This window comes from Magnolia sinica, chromosome 12 (genome assembly GCF_029962835.1).
Source record: "Magnolia sinica isolate HGM2019 chromosome 12, MsV1, whole genome shotgun sequence".
NCBI classification, from domain to species: domain Eukaryota; kingdom Viridiplantae; phylum Streptophyta; class Magnoliopsida; order Magnoliales; family Magnoliaceae; genus Magnolia; species Magnolia sinica.
In genome coordinates this window covers 27,140,240-27,161,337 of record NC_080584.1, presented here as the reverse complement: position 1 = coordinate 27,161,337, position 21,098 = coordinate 27,140,240, and the positions used below count along the sequence as shown (strand labels likewise).

At 38.8% G+C, this 21,098-nt stretch overlaps 1 protein-coding gene across 1 annotated transcript in view; it reads right to left on the bottom strand.

The window, feature by feature from the left end:
- LOC131221146 (coproporphyrinogen-III oxidase 1, chloroplastic) overlaps positions 1-20,522 on the bottom strand; it is a 36,382-nt gene extending 15,860 nt beyond the window's left edge. The window contains exons 1-4 of the mRNA XM_058216296.1: positions 19,801-20,522; positions 9,688-9,763; positions 8,773-8,867; positions 6,842-6,925 (exon numbers count right to left, since the gene is read on the bottom strand). Of these exons, the coding sequence (XP_058072279.1) occupies positions 6,842-6,925; positions 8,773-8,867; positions 9,688-9,763; positions 19,801-20,349 (804 nt within the window). The 5' untranslated portion in view covers positions 20,350-20,522. The remainder of the gene's footprint in view (positions 1-6,841; positions 6,926-8,772; positions 8,868-9,687; positions 9,764-19,800) is intronic.
- Positions 20,523-21,098: the final 576 nt, after the last annotated feature.

Below are 21,098 nucleotides of genomic sequence, written 5' to 3'. Positions count from 1 at the left end.
TAGTGTGGTGATTTTCCTTTCTTCCCAAATCACACAACTCCTTTCATCGGAAATACCTTAAAGAACACATGGTCTCTCATGGCGAACTCCAAGTTCTTTCGGCGATTGTCAGCGTAGCTCTTCTAGCGACTCTGAGCGGTACGTAGACGTTCTTTGATGACGGTAATCTTCTCGGATGTCTCTTGCACTAGTTCCAGTCCCAACAATGCTCTTTCACCCACTTCGGTCCAACAACTTAGTGATCTGCAGGGTTTTCCGTATAAAGCTTCGAATGGCGCCATGTCAATACTGGACTGGAAACTATTGTTGTAGGCGAATTCTACTAAATAGAGGTGGTCGTCCCAATTTCCTTTGAAGTCAAGAATGCAGCTGCGAAGCATGTCTTCGAGGATTTGATTTACCCGCTCCATTTGTCCGTCAGTCTGCTGATGAAAAGCCATGCTGTCATCCGACAGTTTGCAGAGAGTAGGCCTCGTAGCCTACAGACTGGCCTTACCTCCTCAACTTTTTGGCGTTCACGACGTATTTCATGTATCTATGCTTCAGAAGTACAAGAGAGACGCATCGCATATCATTGACTGGGAGCCGCTGGAAATCCGGGAGGACGTTTCATACATAGAAAAACCGATTCGCATCCTCGACAGGAAGGAGCAAGTACTTCGAACAAGATCAATACCACTCGTGAAGGTTCAGTGGGGGCATCATGGCGAGGACGAAGCTTCGTGGGAGCGAGAGGATGAAATCCGAGAGAAGTACCCTCATCTCTTTATATGATAGGTATGCTAAATTTCGGGGACGAAATTTTTGTTAAGGGGAGTAGAATGTAACAACCCATTTTTTTTTTGTGGGAACTAACCCCACAGTCCACTTGCGTGTGGCCCACCTGAGTTTTGGATCAGCCTCATTTTTGGCCTTACATCTTCTCTTGGCCAAGCCGAGATGATGGACGGAGTAGATTTATATTATCGTTAGTGGGACCCACCATATCTTAAAAAAATAATAATAAAATAAAAATAAAAATTATATCTTCCGCACGCCGACTAAACCACTTTCTCCATTCTTCCTTACTTTTCATACGGTAATGGGCGTCGAAACCGTCCCATAATCCCCACTCTTCCATTCCATTACGCACCCCTTTATATATATATATATATATATATATATATATATAAGAGAGAGAAACAAAGGAAACAATCAAATCAAAAATAGATAGAGAGAGAGAGAGAGCTCTGTAGATTAAGAGAAAGAGAGATTAAAGCAAGGCCGAATCATTAGACTTTTAAGGTAGGTGATCTTATCTTGAGATTTATCATTTTCAGTTATTTATTATGCTTATTTAATCCAAAATTTTGATAGGAATATTGTTAGTTGAATTTTTATGTGAGGAATCCTACTCATTTATGAATTTTTATTTTATATATTTCTAATATTTAATGCTGAAATAATTTATATATATAAATAAAATAAAATAAATTCACAGAAAATAAATAATTTATCTAAGTTTATATTTTAATTTATTAATTCTTAAATTTTTTTGTTAAGATTAAAAATTAAATATGAATTATTCCTAAATTTTTAAAATTAATTAATATGAAAGTAAATCATAAAAAATGGATTAAATTCAAATTAATTTATGAATTTATTTAATTTAGTAAATTTGAATTAATTTTAAAATATTTTGAATTAATGAGTATGTTAGTTATTAAATTTAATCGTTTAATTAATCCGAAATTTATATATAAAAAAAATCAACTTAAAAGTTAACCAAAAATTTTAATTCCAATAATTTATAATACTTAGAATTAATTATAATATATATATATAATTAAAATTTGAATGTTTAAAAAAAAAAAAAAAAAAAAAAAAAAAAAAAAAAAAACAATAGAATCCAAAGTCCAAATTAATAACTTCCTTAAACTTATTAAATTTAGATATAAAAATAAATAATAATAATAATAATAATAAAATTCTGAATTTAGATTTAAAATAATTAGATAAAAAATTTTAAGATATATTAAATTAAATTATTAAATAATAATTTAATTACATTATTAATGTTATATTATAGAAATCAGTGTAATATTTTTCTTTCTGTAGAGAATAAAATCCAAATTTTAATTCTAAAATTTTAAAGAGTTAATTAATTTAAATTTAAATGAACTTAAGTTTAAGGAATTTTTCAAAAATTTTGTAATTGAAACTAAAATTTCTTGTACATTATTTCACACTAATTCCTAAATTAAATAATAGTAAAATAATATTTTATTTAAGTATTTGAATTATTAAAGTTTCGACAAAATTATATCTAGTATTATTAATTAGAAATAAAAAAATTATATTGTTGATATTTTTTATTGTGAAATAGTGATTCATCTTACATGCATGTCTATCATTCATTGAGCATCGATTTTAATATGTTGGATGTAATCTAAGTAGGGTAATCATGTCCCTTGGGTGAGAGACCCTAAAGCCAGCAAGTAGGGCAATCGTGTCCCTTGGGTGAGAGACCATAAAGCCAGCAAGTAGGGCAATTGTGTCCCTTGGGTGAAAGACCCTAGAACCCACTGGATCCTTTGGAGTCTCCTTTGTGTACGGCGTATGAGTACAATTGTGTGCGCGGACATACGTCAGAGGTACAACTGGAGCAGTAGTCTGACCAGCTAACGTATAAATGGGTCCATCACCATGAGGTACCAGTGCGTGGGCGTTAATGCAACGTGACTATCCACTTGGGTACGGTGTTATATGAAATGATATAAATGTTATGAGTATTCATGGAAATCTCACATGCATCGCATTTTCACAACTCTGTTATTAAATTTCATTATCTGTATTCTATTTTTCTTCATTCTTATAAAATTGAGATTATCTGAACATGTTAAATTTTGAGTAAGAAATGACCCTACTGGGCTATTATGCTCATCCTGCAAAAAAAAAAAAAAAAAGCCGAGGGTATTAATTTTGGGAGTGGAGTAGGTGTGTGTTAAACACCGAACCACTATATCTCATTGTGCATTTGTGGTGATGATTGGCGCAGGAATTCAATTTTCCACGCTTATGCCAAGTGTGGTGGCAAAAACTACAAGGTGATCATTGATAGTTGCAGTTGCATAAATGTGGTATTTGCTCGCACCGTGGACCGCTTAGGCATGCCAATCATTCCTCACCCTCAGCCCTATCAAGTCTCATGGGTTGATGCATCTTCGATTCCGGTTTCTCAGCGTTGTGACGTTGTCCCATTCCCATGCAGTTTGGTTCCTATATGGACACGTTGTGAAGTGATGTTTTGCCTATGGATATAGGCGACATCATTTTGGGCAGGCCTTGGTTGTATGGCAGGGACGCAACACTGTTCGGTCGCTCGAATACGAGTTCGTTTCTATATGGAAGCAAAAGAAATGTCTTGAAGCCTCTCCCGCCCAAAAGCACCTTGGAAAAGAAGGAGGACGTCAAAAAACGTGGTCCTCAAGGAATGACAAAACTCCAGCTTGAGTCTCTTCCTATAGTTAATGCCAAAGAGTCTGAAAGAGAGACAAACTTATTTAACGTTGTATGCACACATGGCAACTGAGATCACGCCTAAGGTTATTATGGAAATGACACCTGAGGTTACACTTAAGGATAGTGTAGAGTTACCATCTGAGGTGAGTCTGGTATTGGAGGAGTTTAGTGTTGTTATTTTAGAGGGCATACCAGATGAGCTTACACCCGTGCAAGACATTCACGTATTGACTCTACCAAACCTTCATCACAATCAAATGAGTATTGGGGAGGAAGTGGATTTAGAAAGACAAGTAGATGAGCCTAGGACCCCTATAGATTGCATACCCATGTCTGTGTTCCATAGGCCTTCAAAGTCTACACATGCATCTACACAACATATGCATGACTTGCATGTGGAGATTAGAAAATAAATCAATACAAGTGATGAAACATACAAAATGATTGTTTACTTACGCCATAGGTTTAAAGAGTTTGTTATGAGTGATGAAGTCATGATTAAAATACGTCCAAAAGGGTTTCCACAAAGAACCATAAAAAAATTACAAGCCCGTAATACTGGACCATATAAAATCTTAAAAAGACTGGGTTCGAATGCTTACTTGATAGATCTTCCACCTAACATGGGTATTAGTTCCACATTTAATGTGGAAGATTTTGTACCGTTTCATGGACATTCCCCTAACCCTCACATGAACTTTGATGATGATACCCCTAACCTGTCCCATAACCCAGGGCCATTACGTGACCCCTCTTCTCAACCTTTACCATTTGTACCATCCATACCTATGAGAAGAGAGGAGATAGAGGATATCTTCCACATGACATGGCGGTTACCAGGAGTACCTTGTCAAGTGGAAAGATATACCAAAATCAAACAGTACATAGATCACAGAGGCAGAGCTTTAGCAATGAGACCCGGATCTCCTCGAGCATCACTGCGGTTTTATTTCGCCAGAGGCGAAATCTCCTCAGCCGAGGGGAATTGATGGGGACTTCAGAGGACCTACTCAGGTGTACCAAAGATGGAGACGACCACCCACATTAGCGCAGCTTTCTTTGTGGATGGGAGATGAGTTCCAGATGGGACCCGCCGAGCCATTTTGAAGACCCCACATGCATTAGACGTGCATCAGGAAGACCCCACCTTGGGATGATGCATGTGGGCTGCTTAAGAAATCATTTTAGTCATAGGATTTGTATTTCGTGTCGATCCGACTGTTGGATCTTCTTGATCGGGCAATCGGGCCACCAGATCTTTTAAATCTGCGCCCCTTTGACTCTGATCTGACATTCTTTATGTTTTTTGTTATTTTTAGGAGTTATTTGATGGTTGAGATTGATAATATATGTTTTAGTCTTCTTATTTTGGATAATGGGCCACTTCACTTAAGTGAGTGGCATAGTTATAATTATGCTGAATTTTTAATAATAAAAGTAAGGGGGGTGGAGTTCCAACCCTAGTGCAGATTTGAGAGAGAGAGAGAGAGAGAGAGAGAGAGAGAGAGAGAGAGAGAGAGAGAGAGAAGCTCTCTTGTGTTAAAGAATTTTCTTCATTATTTTTCAAGGGTTTTTTTGAAAAATACCCTTCCTTCCAATTAAATTGTGGAAGGGTAGAACCTTGTTTGGTGGTGGATTCTCCAAGGTACATCCTTCTTCATTCTCTTCTTCGAAAGGTATTCTTCTTCTTACATCATTGTGGAGTCTCTATTCTCAGGATGCACAGATCTTCAAAGAGGGGTTGGGCTCCCAAGGTTCACCGCTAGGAGTGATGGTTCTGACATATGGAAAGCCATCAGTCCAAGAGTTGACCATGACAGTAGGTTATCCATTTGAAAGTGTACAAAATTATTCAAGATGGTTCTCAGTTCATCATTGGCCAAGGTGTGAAAGATTTGGTTTGGGGAGGGAACGTGTAGCTAGGAAATGAGTCACTAGCAGCTTCTTTCCCCTCCTTACGTTTCTTGGCTCTTATCATGGAGTGATGATAAAGGAATGCCATGAGGCAGTTGGGGGATCAATAATCTGGAGCATGCTTCTTCAAAGGAACTTTAAGGATGAGGAAATTAGAGCCTTCATTGTGCTACTTGGGAAGCTTTATGCAACTTCTCTGCCAGGATATGAGGCTCTGAAGGAGACATCTAACAAAAAAATTCACTTCTAAATCCCCATTCAAGTCCATTTAAGTGACTGGCAAGCCCCCTTACCCATGCACCAATATTTGTAAAGTTCTTGTTCACCTCCAAGGTTCAAGCTTTTGCCTGGGTCGCTACGAAAATAAATTGCTTACCATAAACAACCTTAAGAAGAGAACTTCACGATCCCAAATACAAGCCTCATGTGTAGAAAGGATGGGGAATCTATTAACCATCTATTCATTGGCAGATCACCTGCATTTTGTGCACTCATTTCATCAACTAATTCAAGATTTATTAGGTTTTAAATGAGTCCATGTTCAATGCCATTGTCGGATTGACAGGTGGTGGTCCTTCCGAAACACAAGGTTCAGATATTTGGCAAATGCTACCTGATGTTATGCTGTGGGGGCTGTCGAGAGGAATAGAATCTTTCACAAAAAGCCCTTCAATATTGGTTCTATCATTCGACCGATCTCCCTCCATGACCTTTGGGCGAGACCTTCATTTGCCTAAATTTAGGGGGTTATCCATGGAGATGTTATGTAGGGATTGGGATTCAATTATATCTGGAGATTTGGGGTAAAGGGCTGCTACGTATTCCCAGGGAGATGGGGCATTGTCAAGGTGAGTTGTGAGGGCAATCCCATTTTTCTTCATGCTTTTCCTAGGAGAATGAGGAGAGGGTTTCTTGCAGTTCAGGTCCTTGTCTCGTTTTTTGGCTTTCCCTTTCTTAATAATATGTTTGTCACATCTACCCACTCCAATGGAATTTAGGAACATACAACCAAGAATAAAGAGCAACCACTTATGGAAATCTGAACACATTCATAGCACCAAACTTCAGTATCCATTAATTTTGGAATACTCACTAATCCATAATAGGAGAACTTCTCCATAAAGAAGAAAAGTTTACCTAGACAAATTATTCCCACCAGTCAACTTCAAAGAGTTTGATAATGAGCTTCAATTTATTGATAAATAGTATTTTTTAAACCAAAAAAAAGTAAATTCTCCAAGCTTAACAGCTGAGAAAATTGATGTTAGCTGGCAAAGGTTTGGTACTCTAAAATTTCCCGAAGTCCATTATAAGCACATACTTAGCAGTGATTGAGGAGAGATTGAAACACAGAAAAATAGAATTAGGCTTTACATCAACATTATCTAATGAAGACAATAATCAAAACATTGAAGAGAATGCATACCTTAATAAAGAAATAATCATCACACCACTTTTTGAATCTGGGATAGAAACTGGGATCGAATTTGTCGCAAGCATGTTTTTGAGCCTACATGGGAGAACACAATGTCAATCACCTTCTAGATGAAAATGTCAGCGTCGAGCATCTTCATTAAATTTGTGCTATCATCAACACATGGCACTTTTAAATTCTAAAGGGCATTAAAAGTTCGAAACATGGCAAATTTATCTCCATTCATCATTAAAAGAACATATTTAGTATATTAATTGGCATGATTCAGAAAATTTAGTATATTTGGTAACAAAAATATAATAATCAATTAAAAAATAACAAAATTATGATATGTTTCTTTAATGGCTTTGACAGCCAATATATGATACCTTACCGCCTTTACAGCTTTGTTTATTACTACAGTGATCCCTAAGGCAAGGAGTTCTGAGCATAATAAGGACCATGACCCCATTAATAAGGACGCTTTGGTTGGCAACAACAGAGAGGTCATGGATAGAGAAACATGTTTACCTCACCAAGATGAGCCTATCAACACCTTGTTCCCTAAGGTAGGGATTCATAATCCTCGATTCCTCAAGCTACCAACTTCGAGGTTATGTTGAAAAAAATCATGTATGACACTTTGGTTGGCAACAACAGAAAGGCCATGGATAGAGAAAAATGTGTACCTCACCAAGATGAGCCTATCTCCATGCTGTTCCTAACATAGGCATTCATAATCCTTGATTCCTGAAGCTACCAACTTTGAGGTTATGTTGAAAAAAATAATGTACACTGTCATCTTGGAGATGGAACTTTCAAAAAGTGGAGGAGGCAGCCTTCTCAATCCAAAATGGAATTTTTTTATGTTCTCTACAAAGAGATTCAAATGGCAAATAGTAAAAGTTGCACCATGCTAGCTCATGATGAGTCATGAGAACATCAAGACTTCTAAATTCACCCCAAATACCATGCTTTTCAATAAACTGTTGTTCCATCAACAGCTTGATCACAACAAGAAGTCAACTAAGGTGCATGTGAACTCGAAAAGAAGACAGTGAGTCGCTACAACCATTCCAACCATAGGAGCCTAGGGATATTGAACCAAACCCCAAGAGGAAGCATGTATTTACAGAGTTTGCTGTGTTAAGGGAAAGTTGCACCATGCTAGCTCATGATGAGTCATGAGAACATCAAGACTTCCAAATTCACCCCAATTACCATGCTCTTCAATAAACTGTTGTTCCATCACCTGATTGATTACAACAAGAGGTCAACTAAGGTGCATGTGAACTCGAAAAGAAGACTGTGAGTCGCTACAACCATTCCAACCATAGGAGACTAGGGATATTGAACCAACCCCCAAGAGGAAGCATGTATTTACAGAGTTTGCTATGTTAATGAAAAGGCAGAATGCCTACTGCGTTGAGACTTGCGAGATACACTCCAAAATTGCAAAAGAAAAATAAAATGCACCACATGAGGTCCTCGATCCTTCTAAAACAATGCCAAAAATCACCATTACACCTTACTAAATTCCGTACTGGTATTTAGCAAAAATGAGATATCAACCTTGTTTCCAGTTTCCACACACCAAGCTTCATATATTGGCATGGACAGATATACAGACCAGAGGGAGTGTGGTGCATTTTCCACACGCCAGGCTTCAAATTCTTTAATCAGTGTTTTCTAGTTCATTTATCCACTTGATTCACACTATTGAAAACCGTGGGCACTTGAAGATGAGATGAAATGTTATATACGCTGCTAGCTTACAAAATGTGTCAGAGGCAAAAAGGTTTCATTGAGAGTGAACAAGGCAACACAGAAATATTCATAAACTAAAGAATTTTGAACAAAAAAGTTAAACCTTCTGAACTTTGAATAACAAAATTAAGATCTACGCATCATAACAAAATTAAGATCTAAGCATCATACTATACCGTATGAAAATGCTTGACATCCTCCTCACAGATATAGGCGGGAGTCAAATCAGTGCCACCACCAAACCACCATTGCCTAGGTGCTCCAGGAACATCTGGATCCATAAGTTAGCCTGTATGTTATAAACATCTTCCAAAAAAAAAAAAAAAAAAACATCATAGAGGTAGAACTCAAAATCTAGTCTATATTATTGTAAAAAGACGATGAAAAGAAATGCATTACTTTAGTTTATCAATCAAAACAAGCCAATCAAATTCCATGGATAGAATTATGCAATATCAAGAACCCAGCCAAAAAAGGGGAATGAAGTAGTGGTATGACTTGGTGGAACAACAAGCTTGAGAAGAAGATTAGAAGCAAACCAGGAGAGGCCATTGTCCCCCAATAAAAATCCAAGCAATAACTAGGTCTGCAACCACAGCTCACAGAATCCAGCACATACAGAAATAGGTCTTATTTTAATGATAACCAATCCTACTATACAATCACCTAAAGTGACATGTCACCTTCTTCTGAGACCATTCTAATCACCGAGATTCTAACTGTCTGTGTACCATTTACCCGCCATTAGAATCCGGGCAACAACCCTTGCAATTACTTCACATCAAACTGCTAAATTTTAAATTCCAAAGGAGCAAAATGGTCACCTTTACAGTTGCTTATAGAATTGATTCTACCAAGCTTGCATCATATATGCTGGAAATATGTATTCCAGAAGTTCCCATCTCACAATAGATGACCAAAACCTTAAGAAATTGAATGCATGAATTTCAAGTTCAAGGTAATAAGAAATTAACCCTTATATAGAAACATTACTTCCATGAAACTCCAAGATTGTATTAGAAATAAATTATCTTGAAACCAAAATAATTGTGAAAATGCGAAGAAAATAAAATAAAATGAAATTGAACTACCTTTTGGAGCATCAGTTTCAAAGTATCGATAGTTGAAATGTAGTGTTGGGGCAAATGGATTTTTTGGATGTAAAACCTGCAATATAATAAAACATTACATCGTAAAAGCCAGTAGTGTTGAGCAGTAAAAGTAGTACATAACACTTTCCTCCATGAAACAAAACTTGATGAGTCTTATTAGTGAATATAACTTGATGTGTTCTATTAGTGAGTCATAACTCCTTCCAGGCCATTATAATTTATTAATTTGATTAGCTATAATCTCTCTCATTTTGGTAAGCCCCCCCCCGGCACATGGGTTGGGCCTCAGGGCCCGAGACTGGCCCCAACCCAAGCACATCTGATCCAAAGTGATTCTCTACATTGGTATATTGACAATGGTTATCCTTAGTCTAAGCATTTTGGTACCTACTACAACCTATTTCGAAATATCGATACTATCGACCGATATTATCGTTATCGCACCACTGCGAGACGAAACTCCTCCGATAACACCCGGAAGATACCAAAAATCCAAAACTTCAGATATCGCACGATATTATCGTCAATATTGCGCGATATATCGTCGAAAGATACCAAGTAAAAAAAAAAACACCAAATATTGTCTGGGACTGTGTCATTATCCCAAAAAAAATTTGGAAAAATTAAAAAAATATATAGAGAAACTTTCAACAGGTGGATTTCGATACCTGTACAAGAGATTTTTATGATTGGAAGCTTCCCTTTGGTGGGCCATTCGAATCAAAGCGTCGTCCGTAGGTTAGTGCAAACAAAATCTCCGATTTGGAAGAGAAATCCATCAAAATCTGGAGAAATCCAAGTATTTAGGCAAAATCCGGCGAAATCCTTGCTGAAATCCGGAGAAATCCTCGCCAAAATCCGAAGATCTATGAGATTTTGGAGAGATTTTAGGTTCCGGAAGGCCGAAACCCTCTCTGCTTCGAAAAAAAGGGCGTCCGATCCCCCTTTTTTTGGAAATCAACGCGGCAGATGTACCGCACACCACCGAGTTGACTGGTGTGTTGACGTCACCAAGTTTCGTGGGTCCCATCATAAGGTATGTGTTATATCCAAACCGTTCGTCCATTTGGCAAGCTCGTCGTAAGGCTTGAGCCGAAAAATAAGACAGATCCAAAGATCAAGTGGACCACACTGCAAATAGGAGTGGGAGATTAAACGTTTACCATTGAAACCCTTTTGGGGTCACGGGAGTTTCCGATCAATATGATATTTGTTTTTCCTCTTCATCCAGGTCTGTGTGACCTAATGAACAGATTGGATGGAAAATAAACATTATAGTGGGCCCTACGAATATTTTAACGGTGAGAATCAGCCCCACTACTATTTGTGGCGTGGTCCAGTTGAACTTCGGATATGGCTCATTTTTGGGCTCATGATCTAAAATGATCTCTCCAAATTCATGCACGGTGTAGATATAATAAATACATTACTGTGGGGCCATGTAACTTTGAACCGTTGGTACCACTCGAGTTGCAGGAGCGTCACCGCCTTCTTCGTAGCGTGGTAGGAAGAGGGCGTAGTGAGTAGTGTACTACATAAATTCTGTGGGGCCCACCATAATTCATGTCTTTTATCCACTCCATCCATCCATTTTACCATATAATTTTATGATTTTTAGCCCAAAAAATGAGCATATCCAAAGCTCAAGTGGACCACACCACAGAAAATGGTGCGAATTAAACATCTACCATAAAAAAAAATCCTTGGGAGCCAAAGAAGTTTTGGATCAAGCTGATATTTGTTCTTTTCCTTTATCCATATCTTTGTGATCTTATGAAGAGGTTGGATGAAAAATAAACATCACTGTAGGCCCTAAGGGAGGTTTCAATGGTGCAAATCATTATTCGTATTGTTTCTTGCGGTATGGTCCACTTGACCTTTGGATATGTTTCAAATTTGTGCTCAACCCCTAAAATGAGCCGAAAAAACACATAGACTGCATGGATAAACCAAGTACATTTATGGTGGACCCAATAAGTTTACTCAGTACTATAGGAGTGGATTAGGTGAGACCCCGCCTCACCCAAGACCACACAACCATACCGTGGGGCCAACTTGACGTGTGTATTCTGTGTCCACTCCATCCATCTGTTTTTTCAGATCATTTCACAACATGATCCTAATAATTAAGAAGATCCAATTATCAGGTGGACTATACTCAAGGAAACAGTATTAGTTGAACATGGTACCATTAAAAACTTCCTAAGGTGCACCTTAATTTTTCCTATATTTTATTAGGCATCCAATCCGCTGATAACTTCACATAAGTTTGAATGAAGAGAAAAAACAATTATCAGCATGATCCAAAACTTTTGTGGCCCACTAATGGTCAATCACCATTGTTACCTATGGTATGGTCTACCCAATTATTGGATCTGCTTCAATTTTTGGATAATGTCCTAAAATGATATGGAAAAACAGATGGATGGGGTGGATACTGAATATAGTTCTTTGAGTTCAATAAGACAACGCATAGCTTAGACCCTATACAAAGGAAACCTATTATGTGCACTTCTTTTTTAAGATTTTATGATTTAAAAGTGTGTATTAGGGTCTTTTTTAATAATCCCTGAAGTTTCATTGAAAAATTCAACCATTTTCCCAATGTTTCCCCATGTTTCTCAAAAAGTGCGATAAATTATGCGATACAAACGATATATCCCATGCGATAACCGATACGTATCTGTATCCCAAGGGTGCGATACATTGGGCGATAGCATTTTGGTACCTACTACAACCTATGAACTGACCATACTGCTTAACATCTAGACATGTCGACACAGCCAAGGTGTGACGTAAGCGGCCAAACAAGTCAAACCTGTGCCCAACCAGTTAAATATGGGCCAAACCCATCAAAGAATCAGGTTGCTTGAGTTGTCCTGTAGGCTAACCCAATCTATTGCTAAACTCCAAATTCTAGACTTGGTGTACCACGAGTGTCTGTATTACTAAAACCTAACCATGCAATCAACCTATGTCCATATAACTGAAACCTAACTATGCAATCAACCTATGTCACCAGCACCCCTGCTCCACCAAGGGTGCCGAAGCATGGAACTTAAATACCCTCTTGGTCCTTCCAAAGGGCTTGAACTTCAGATATTTAGAACTAGCAGAAAGTTGACAGATCAACTAGCTGGGGACTATTTCAAAGGACAAAATTCTCAATTTGTATTTTTTATGATTAGGTTGTTCGGTAAAGTCCAAACTTTCCTTCCAAAACACCCTACTAGTGAAAAAAGGATTCATTAAAATCCTTTTCATTCCAAATAAGTCTACAATAAGATGTGCGCCTTTCAGATGTCTTGGTTTGGCAAGAATTCAATGTAGGTAGTTCGAACTAACTACCCCAAAGTGGCCATATCTTAGTTTGATTTTGGTGAAAAGTCTGATTTTGGGTTGTCAACACAGTGGGAAGTTCAATGTATGGACATTGATTAAAGCGAAAGGGCCTGGAATGAGAATGGGCGGACAGCCTAAAAGGACTCAGATCCAAGTGATGAGGGGGATACCATGATGTCATTGAAGGGTTGCATAGAGATCTCTAGAAGTTTCTAGAGAGCTCTAGTGGGGTCTTGTGTAGAGAAGTGGGGAATATTCTAAAAATATTCCAGAGAATTCTTGAATGTTGGAGAGTGTCCTGTGGCACAATCCTAACCATACATGTGTCGGTTCTAGAGTCTTTCTAGCTGTATAAGAGAAAGGGTCCTCATTTGTAAAGCATCCAAAAGAAGTTGTAGTTTTCAGAACTCCAGTGAAATACAAAGTGTTCTTTCATACATTTGTCTCTCTCTTGCATCTAGTGGGCTTTGGTACTTTGCAGATGGGGTGTGCACTTAGGAAATGTTGACTTATTTACAATGGGATTGTGAGATGAGTGTTGCATGATCTACCCTTAGAGAAGCACTAGGGCCATGACAAGTTGCCAAATAACACTAGCAGGGCAATTTTCCAAGCTCAAAGAATTGACAACTAAATTTCAATTCTACATCAATCTAGAAAACCAATATAAATTCCTATGCATTATTTAATACCGTTGTGGATAACTTCAAATCTGAACAATCTCCATTCCACACCATTCAAGAACAAGCACATCCCAAGCAATAACAATCTTCCAAAATGACTGGTATGATGATCAATTAGGACTTACGGGTACCTAAAAAAAAAAAAAAAAAAAGGACTTGGGGGACCAATCAAGGTGACTCCCTGTTGAGTGTCAATTGGCAAAAACAATGGGGCCAGCCTGTAGCATGGTGGAGACCCCTCATGACAATTTCCACTTTAGGGGGCCCCGAAATGTACGGTGTGGATCCCATCATTCCTACGACAGGAACAGGGAGACAGACTAAATTGATAGTCTGGCAACAGCTTAACCAATCCCCAGATGAATTGGTGGTTCTCCATAGGCAAAAACAGTGGAACCCAGCCATGAATTGAATGGAGCAGGTCCAATCATTAAAGCAACCCCAGCTGAGCTGGTAGTCCACAATCTATCCCCACAGCCATCGAAAATCAGAACAGATGAGATTTAGGGCCTGTTTGGATGCCTGTAAGTTCTTTTAAGTTGTAAGTGACTTACAGGTGAAAGTTACTTACAGGTAACCTGTTTGGATGCAAGTTGTAAGTCACTTACAGGTAAGTTAGTTTTTCTGTTTGGATGACCTGTAAGTTACTTACAGGTAGAAAGCTGAATATTCACATCGAGCAGAGCTTAGATTGGGTAATCATTCTAAAATGTTATAATCATATAAAAAAAAACGTGGGATCAAATATGTTATTTTGTTAAGCCCATCAAGATGAATATTTGAGATAATTATTAAGCTAAACCAATCATCAAGTGGGCTATAAAAGTGGGCCCACGAATTCAAAATATCTATAATATGGAGTAATAACTCAATTTAAGCATTGACAATAAACTTAAAAACATTAATAGAAAATCTACTAATTAAATTACATTACCAATGTCTTCTTTAATTATAGAAATTACATTTAAAACTTTTCACTTGGGAATCATCCTCTCCAATCATTCATTCCTTTGAATAGGACTTATTCCAAAGTGTACATCAATGGCCCGCGTTAAATTGAAGAAATGCTATCCATGGTTAGCCCTCATTTTACAACATGATCATAATAATTAAAAAGATCCAATTATCAGGTGGACTATACTCAAGGAAACAGTATTAGTTGAACACGATACCATTAAAAACTTCTTAGGGTGCACCTTAATTTTTCCTATATTTTATTAGGCATCCAATCCGCTGATAACTTCACATAAGTTTGAATGAAGAGAAAAAACAATTATCAGCTTGATCCAAAACTTTTGTGGCCCACTAATGGTCAATCACCATTTTTACCTATGGTATGGTCTACCTAATTATTGGATCTACTTCAATTTTTGGATAATGTCCTAAAATGATATGGAAAAGCAGATGGATGGGGTGGATACTGAATATAGTTGTCTTAGTTCAATAGGACAATGCATAGTTTAGACCCTATACAAAGGAAACCTATTATGTGCACTTCTTTTTTGAGATTTTATGATTTAAAAGTGTGTATTAAGGTCTTTTTTAATAATCCCTGAAGTTTCATTGAAAAATTCAACCATTTTCCCAATGTTTCCCCATGTTTCCCAAAAAGTGTGATATATTATGCGATACAAACGATATATCCCATGCGATAACCGATACGTATCTGTATCCCAAGGGTGGGTTATCCTTAGTCTAAGCATTTTGGTACCTACTACAACCTATGAACTGACCATACTGCTTAACATCTAGACATGTCGACACAGCCAAGGTGTGACGTAAGCGGCCAAACAAGTCAAACCTGTGCCCAACCAGTTAAATATGGGCCAAACCCATCAAAGAATCAGGTTGCTTGAGTTGTCCTGTAGGCTAACCCAATCTATTGCTAAACTCCAAATTCTAGACTTGGTGTACCACGAGTGTCTGTATTACTAAAACCTAACCATGCAATCAACCTATGTCCATATAACTGAAACCTAACTATGCAATCAACCTATGTCACCAGCACCCCTGCTCCACCAAGGGTGCTGAAGCATGGAACTTAAATACCCTCTTGGTCCTTCCAAAGGGCTTGAACTTCAGATATTTAGAACTAGCAGAAAGTTGACAGATCAACTAGCTGGGGACTATTTCAAAGGACAAAATTCTCAATTTGTATTTTTTATGATTAGGTTGTTCGGTAAAGTCCAAACTTTCCTTCCAAAACACCCTACTAGTGAAAAAAGGATTCATTAAAATCCTTTTCATTCCAAATAAGTCTACAATAAGATGTGCGCCTTTCAGATGTCTTGGTTTGGCAAGAATTCAATGTAGGTAGTTCGAACTAACTACCCCAAAGTGGCCATATCTTAGTTTGATTTTGGTGAAAAGTCTGATTTTGGGTTGTCAACACAGTGGGAAGTTCAATGTATGGAGATTGATTAAAGCGAAAGGGCCTGGAATGAGAATGGGCGGACAGCCTAAAAGGACTCAGATCCAAGTGATGAGGGGGATACCATGATGTCATTGAAGGGTTGCATAGAGATCTCTAGAAGTTTCTAGAGAGCTCTAGTGGGGTCTTGTGTAGAGAAGTGGGGAATATTCTAAAAATATTCCAGAGAATTCTTGAATGTTGGAGAGTGTCCTGTGGCACAATCCTAACCATACATGTGTCGGTTCTAGAGTCTTTCTAGCTGTATAAGAGAAAGGGTCCTCATTTGTAAAGCATCCAAAAGAAGTTGTAGTTTTCAGAACTCCAGTGAAATACAAAGTGTTCTTTCATACATTTGTCTCTCTCTTGCATCAAGTGGGCTTTGGTACTTTGCAGATGGGGTGTGCACTTAGGAAATGTTGACTTATTTACAATGGGATTGTGAGATGAGTGTTGCATGATCTACCCTTAGAGAAGCACTAGGGCCATGACAAGTTGCCAAATAACACTAGCAGGGCAATTTTCCAAGCTCAAAGAATTGACAACTAAATTTCAATTCTACATCAATCTAGAAAACCAATATAAATTCCTATGCATTATTTAATACCGTTGTGGATAACTTCAAATCTGAACAATCTCCATTCCACACCATTCAAGAACAAGCACATCCCAAGCAATAACAATCTTCCACAATGACTGGTATGATGATCAATTAGGACTTACGGGTACCTAAAAAAAAAAAAAAAAAAGGACTTGGGGGACCAATCAAGGTGACTCCCTGTTGAGTGTCGATTGGCAAAAACAATGGGGCCAGCCTGTAGCATGGTGGAGACCCCTCATGACAATTTCCACTTTAGGGGGCCCCGAAATGTACGGTGTGGATCCCATCATTCCTACGACAGGAACAGGGAGACAGACTAAATTGATAGTCTGGCAACAGCTTAACCAATCCCCAGATGAATTGGTGGTTCTCCATAGGCAAAAACAGTGGAACCCAGCCATGAATTGAATGGAGCAGGTCCAATCATTAAAGCAACCCCAGCTGAGCTGGTAGTCCACGATCTATCCCCACAGCCATCGAAAATCAGAACAGATGAGATTTAGGGCCTGTTTGGATGCCTGTAAGTTCTTTTAAGTTGTAAGTGACTTACAGGTGAAAGTTACTTACAGGTAACCTGTTTGGATGCAAGTTGTAAGTCACTTACAGGTAAGTTAGTTTTTCTGTTTGGATGACCTGTAAGTTACTTACAGGTAGAAAGCTGAATATTCACATCGAGCAGAGCTTAGATTGGGGAATCATTTTAAAATGTTATAATCATATAAAAAAAACGTGGGATCAAATATGTTATTTTGTTAAGCCCATCAAGATGAATATTTGAGATAATTATTAAGCTAAACCAATCATCAAGTGGGCTATAAAAGTGGGCCCACGAATTCAAAATATCTATAATATGGAGTAATAACTCAATTTAAGCATTGACAGTAAACTTAAAAACATTAATAGAAAATCTACTAATTAAATTACATTACCAATGTCTTCTTTAATTATAGAAATTACATTTAAAACTTTTCACTTGGGAATCATCCTCTCCAATCATTCATTCCTTTGAATAGGACTTATTCCAAAGTGTACATCAATGGCCCGCGTTAAACTGAAGAAATGCTATCCATGGTCAGCCCTACTACGGCCTATTCATCTGGATTGTTGAACCATGGCTCCAGTTATAGAAATCAAGAATCAAATGTACCGTGGATATTTGCAGTTGAACAGTTATTAATGATCAAGTGAAGAATTGGGACATGGTCCATCCATAGTGGGTCCATTTGAACAATAGCCTTGGTTGTAAGGGCCATAAGAATAAATAGGATTTATGTACCAGATACATGATGCATTCATGGTTTTCTGATCCCACTGGTCCATATAAGGGAAGTGTGGTTGTTGGCCAATGAAAACTTACACAGTAAGCATACGTCCCACCAATCAAATCTCAATGGGCGTCTACAATGAATGGAAATGCCCCACAGTCCATGCAAACTAGAAAATCCAAACCATTTAGAAATGTCAAGCAAGGTGGGCCTAAAATCCCTAATAGAGAAACTATAGCATATTTTAACATGTCATTTCTTCCTCTGTGAAAAACCTGGCAACATAAGCAAGGTGGGCCTAAAATCCCCGATGGAGAAACGGTTGGGCGGAGTGGATATATAACACATCATCAAGGTGGGCCCACGGCAGGGGTAACACCCACTACCTTGTTACCAGTAACGCAATCAGATTGCGTACTGAGTTGTTGCTATACTTTTTTTATACTAAGTAAATTCAATTGGGCCCACTGTAAATGTATATGGTTTATCCAATCCGTCTATCCATTTTTTCATCTAGATGTAGACGTTAAGCCATAAATTTAAGAATATCCAAAGCTCAAGTGGGCCATACCACAGGAAACAGTGGAAATACTGATTGGATCATTGAAACCTTTCTAGTGCCCATAGAGATCTTTATTTGTCATCCAATATGTTCATAAGATCACAAACACCTGGATGAAGGAAAATAAAATAAAATCATCTTGATCCATAGCTTCTGTGGCCTCCCAAAAATTTTCAACGGTATAAACTCAATTCACACTATTTCTTATGTTGTGGTCCACTTGATCTTTGGATATAGCTAATTTTTAGGATCATGACTTAAAATTAAGTATTAAATTGGATGGACAGTGTGGATCTAATACATATATCATGGTGGATCCCACAGATTTTACGGAATACTCAGCACGCGATCCCTTCCGTTTTCAAAGGAGGAAAAAAAGGGTAGATGAAACCCTACCGTTTTAGGAGGAGAAGAGACGGAAGGCGGTAACTGCAGCGAGAGATTGCAGAGACGGAGAGAGATTGCAGAGAGGAAGGGGGAGAGATTGTAGAGACGAATATAGATTGCCGTTTTCAATAGTTGGTGCTTCTTCTTCATTGGCAGGAGCTTCATGGCTATAATGGTGGTTGGTGGGTTGGTGTGTTTCTCCCTCTTCCCCTCTTTTTAAAAATCTGACCGTTGAGCCTGTAAGTGACTTACAAGGAAGTGACTTCCCACCCCCATCCCCCTGCAGTTTTTTGGTAGATTTGCCTGTAAGTGACTTACAGGTTGTTACTTACGGGTGATTTTTCTCCCCCAAACACCACCTGTAAGTCACTTCCCTGTAAGTCACTTCCCACTTACCCAACTTACAGGCATCCAAACAGGCCCTTAGTACCTACATTACACTCAAGTTTACATTTTGTAATGAAGGCCCATGGTTCAGTGAGCCAAATCATTTATAAGATGGTCCCCACAATCCGTATCCCATGAACCGACCCTCAGACTAGAAGATCCTAGCCATCGAAACTTCCGCCTTTTTTCACTGAATTTGAACCACTATAATATCATCTTTCCCAGCCACCTATTTTCTGGCCACCAACATAACAGTTACGATTCTCCCATCCGGGAGATTTTGTTGGATGGGCCATCCAAAGACAGGATAACACAATCAAAGGTTTGATCTCCAGTATAACTACTAAACCCAAACAAATAAAGTGATTAAGCAGCTAAATTATTAGAAAAGAACAGAAATATTTTCATCTTTTTATCATTTTTTCAAGAACAGACAATCGAAATGGAGTACCCACCGAGCTGATTCCAGCAGCGAAGAACGGGACGGGCCCGGCTTTGGTGTCAGAATTACCTACAGAGCTCTCGCCTTTGGCAGCCCTATACGCCTCCGGCGGCATTACCCCATACACGACCGACACATTCACCCCAGCCTTCTCCCACACACTTCCATCCTGCAATACCCTGCTGATGCCGCCACCCCCGCCGGGCCGCGACCACACGTCCTCCGTGAACTTTCCCCCGTCGACGGCCTCAATCGCGGCGCACACACTATCCTGCGCCTCCCTGATCATCTTCTCGAACCGGCCACGGACCGAAGAGGAAGACGAGGAGGAGGTAGCGGCATCGTCCGATTGCCGAAGGAAGGTTTCGGGCCGTTCGTTCTCGGGGGTCTCTTTCTCGATGGCGACGGCGGATCGGACCCGGAGGCGGAGTCGGGGGCGGGTGAGGCGAGTCGGGTAGGGAGATGGAGTGGGGAAGAAGGAGAGAGATGGGGGTTTGGGTTTTAGAGGAGGGAAGAAGAGAGGGGCGGAAGGGGGAGTGGAGAGAAGAGCAGGGCGCGGCATTGGTGGAGTGCGCACCGTGGTACACGTTAGCAAATGCGTGGGGGAGAGAGATGACCGGCCGCTGGTAAGGAGGCAGAAATAGAGGGGCGGATTTCTTTCGGATAAGGAATCGGGATTTCCTTTCCTCCTTTCTCGTCAAAGATTGAGGAAGACGCACACAGATTCGTCGAGATGGTGGGCCCACACTTACAAGCAGCAGCAGCAGGGGAAGTGGATTGCCTGCCGTACCCGCCCCCGGGATAGGAAGCGGATTAGGTGTTGCCCGGGTAACACCTTAGTGGGTGTTATGCTTACCGTATGGAGCCCACTTTGATCAACTTTTTTTTATATCCACACCGTCCATCTATTTTATCATATCATTTTAGTATATGCTTCCAATTTTTAACTAGATCTAAGTCTAAGAAAACCACGCCACTGAAAAAAGTGTTGAATAACCATTAAATTATTTGAAAGCTACTAAAGTATTTTATGATATTTATATTTCCCATCGTCCAGATATGGTTGGATGCAAATGAAACATTATATTTAGGATTATGGTAAGTCTTAGGAAAACTTTTATCTACTTAATTTTTAGAGAAGGTCTTGAAGTTGGTTGGAAAAATACATGAACAACGTAAGCAACATAGATATACAACATATCATAAGAACTGTACACAAACCAGGATATCTGGGTTAACTCTATGCACTTGACTTGAAAAAGCTCTTCAAGCCGAGTTGAGCTGATTTTTAGAGCCAGAAAAACTTTGAAG